This window comes from Corylus avellana, chromosome ca2 (genome assembly GCF_901000735.1).
Source record: "Corylus avellana chromosome ca2, CavTom2PMs-1.0".
In the NCBI taxonomy this organism is placed as follows: Eukaryota; Viridiplantae; Streptophyta; class Magnoliopsida; order Fagales; family Betulaceae; genus Corylus; species Corylus avellana.
The window spans coordinates 42,446,549-42,448,948 of record NC_081542.1 but is presented as its reverse complement, the minus strand read 5'-3'; the positions used below and the strand labels follow the sequence as shown (position 1 = coordinate 42,448,948).

The 2,400-nt window shown below is 37.1% G+C and overlaps 1 protein-coding gene across 1 annotated transcript; it reads left to right on the top strand.

The window, feature by feature from the left end:
* The first annotated feature begins 89 nt into the window (after positions 1 to 89).
* On the top strand, positions 90 to 660 carry LOC132169830 (cysteine-rich receptor-like protein kinase 44). The gene is made up of 2 exons (XM_059580785.1): positions 90 to 170; positions 343 to 660. The coding sequence occupies exons 1-2, from the start codon at positions 90 to 92 to the stop codon at positions 658 to 660; spliced, it is 399 nt and encodes a 132-aa protein (XP_059436768.1).
* Positions 661 to 2,400: the final 1,740 nt, after the last annotated feature.

Below are 2,400 nucleotides of genomic sequence, written 5' to 3'. Positions count from 1 at the left end.
GTAGAAAATATTGAAATTTTATGTCATTAGCGACTCTATTAAAATTCAAACTAAAGCTAAGTTTATTGATATTGATATGCAGTGGATATATGGCTTCAGAATATGCAATGTTTGGGCAATTCTCAACAAAATCAGATGTGTTCAGTTTTGGTATCCTAATTCTGGAGATTGTAACCGGTTAGAAAATTACTAGTTTCCAAAATACACAGAATGCAGAGTACCTTCTTAGCTATGTATGTATATCAATTGATACATTCCTAACATTTATTAAAAAGGAAGTTGAAAACTAATTATACAGCCTTTTGTTTAACATTTATATGGTGCATTGATATATTTTTACAGGCATGGAGAAATTGGAAGGATGGGACAACTTTGAATCTCATAGATCCCACGTTAATGAAGGGCGGTCCAAAAATCGAAATGATGAGATGTATTCACGTCGGTCTATTATGTGTACAAGAAAATGTAGCCGACAGACCAGACATGACTTTAGTTCTTCTCATGCTTAATAGCGATTCTATTGCCCTTCCTTTACCTACACAACCTGCTGCAAGCTTTATGCAGGGCAATGTTGGGTCAAGCAAATCACTGCAACTGGACAGCAATTGTGGGGGAACTAATTATGTGGCTTCAATTACTGAAGAGTTATCTCCTAGGTAGTACCTTTCCATGTCTTGATTCAATCTCAGCTACAATTCATCTAATGTCCCGGGACCATAAATATAAATCCAGCCAAATATATGATTTGAAAATATTTGTAGCTGGTTATGGTTTGTACAAGGGTTTTGATGTGGGTGTTATATATATATATATATTGAAATTTAACTGAACTAGAACATTGTGTACATGAATACCTAAGAACGAAATGTCTTCTCTACAATACAACAAACCCAAGTGAAGAACCCTGCCCACTTCTTCCTCACCAACTTACCTCTAGTCTTCAATCTCTCATCAAAAGCATTCAACAATTGCCCTTGTAGCATCAATTGCCATGCCCGATCTACCGAAGGTGGCTTCCCTTCCTCTATAGGTCCTCCCACACGTGACTTCTAAAATCAATACTCCAAATCCAAGCACATCGGTTTGAGCCGATGCCCACCTGCTCCTAATTAATCACTTCTGGTGCCAAATATCCGACGGTACCGACCACCCTAGTCTTGTTAGGTACTTGTCTATGGTCATGCATTCGGGCTAATCCGAAATCCCCTAGCCTTCCATTCATATCCTTGTCAAGTAACACATTGCTGGCCTTAATGTCCCTATGAAGGACTTTGGCATCCCACCCCTCATGTCTGCTTTATAGTTTGATAATGTTGGTAATGATATTGTCCTGTCTCCTCTTTGTGTATGTAAGGATGACTTTCCTAAGATTGCTACATTCTCCAATGAGCTCAAATAATGAGCAAATACTTATTCGATATATGTTGATCCGCAAGAAGCATATGTTTTTCAATTACTGCAAAACATTGAATGCAGCAAGAATTTTAAACAAACTGAAAGATTGTTTTTGAGCTCGCTTGATCCTCGTTCTTGGGAATTTTTTTCCCTGTATGATTCACCCTATCTAGCTGGTTTCCTTTCTCTGCTGTAAACTTTCCATTATAGATTGATTTCTTCTCTGCAGAAAACCTTCCATAACAGTTGATGATTGATTGCTTTCATTACACATACCTTCCCACAACAGATTGATTACTTCCATATAACAAATTGATTGCTTTCTTTCAAGCTATTCCTTAGATGTTGTAGCTCATAAATCACAATTGTATTCTGTAAATTGTTTTTGTTCCACGCCCAAAGCAGAGATATGACCAAATTGTTTTCATTACATATTAGAGTAGCCTACGTAATTAGAAGTTAGAGATATGACCCGTCAACATATATATATGAAGGAATTTCCTGGTTTGGAGAAAAAATCTATCCTTTATAGCTTAGGTTTGAGGAATTTCTGAAAAGTCTGCCCGAGAATATAACAATCCATTAACGTTGCGTAATATCAGTGGGAGTTGTCTCTTCTGGGTGCTTTAGAGATCACCTGATTAGTTCAGATGAAATCATGCAGATCGACTGTGACTTGCTCAACAATCTTTCTCACATGTGCGTCCATCACGACGAACACCATTCGATCAAACCCGACAACATCATTGAGACACTGACGAGCCTTTTAATGATAAAGCATAAATGGCAATCGCTCAGCATCCTTTCCTTTGATGTTCGGATTTGGTTTTTCACTCCTTTATGCATTCTTACCAACACCATTTACATATTCAATTCTCCTTTCTTTTCATTCAGATTAAGAATGAGAAAGGTCCTCCATCGTAATCCCTAGCCTTATTTGAATAAAAAACAAAAACAAAAACAAAAAATCTCCTTTCTAATCAATGGTTGCTATCCAACCCAAAA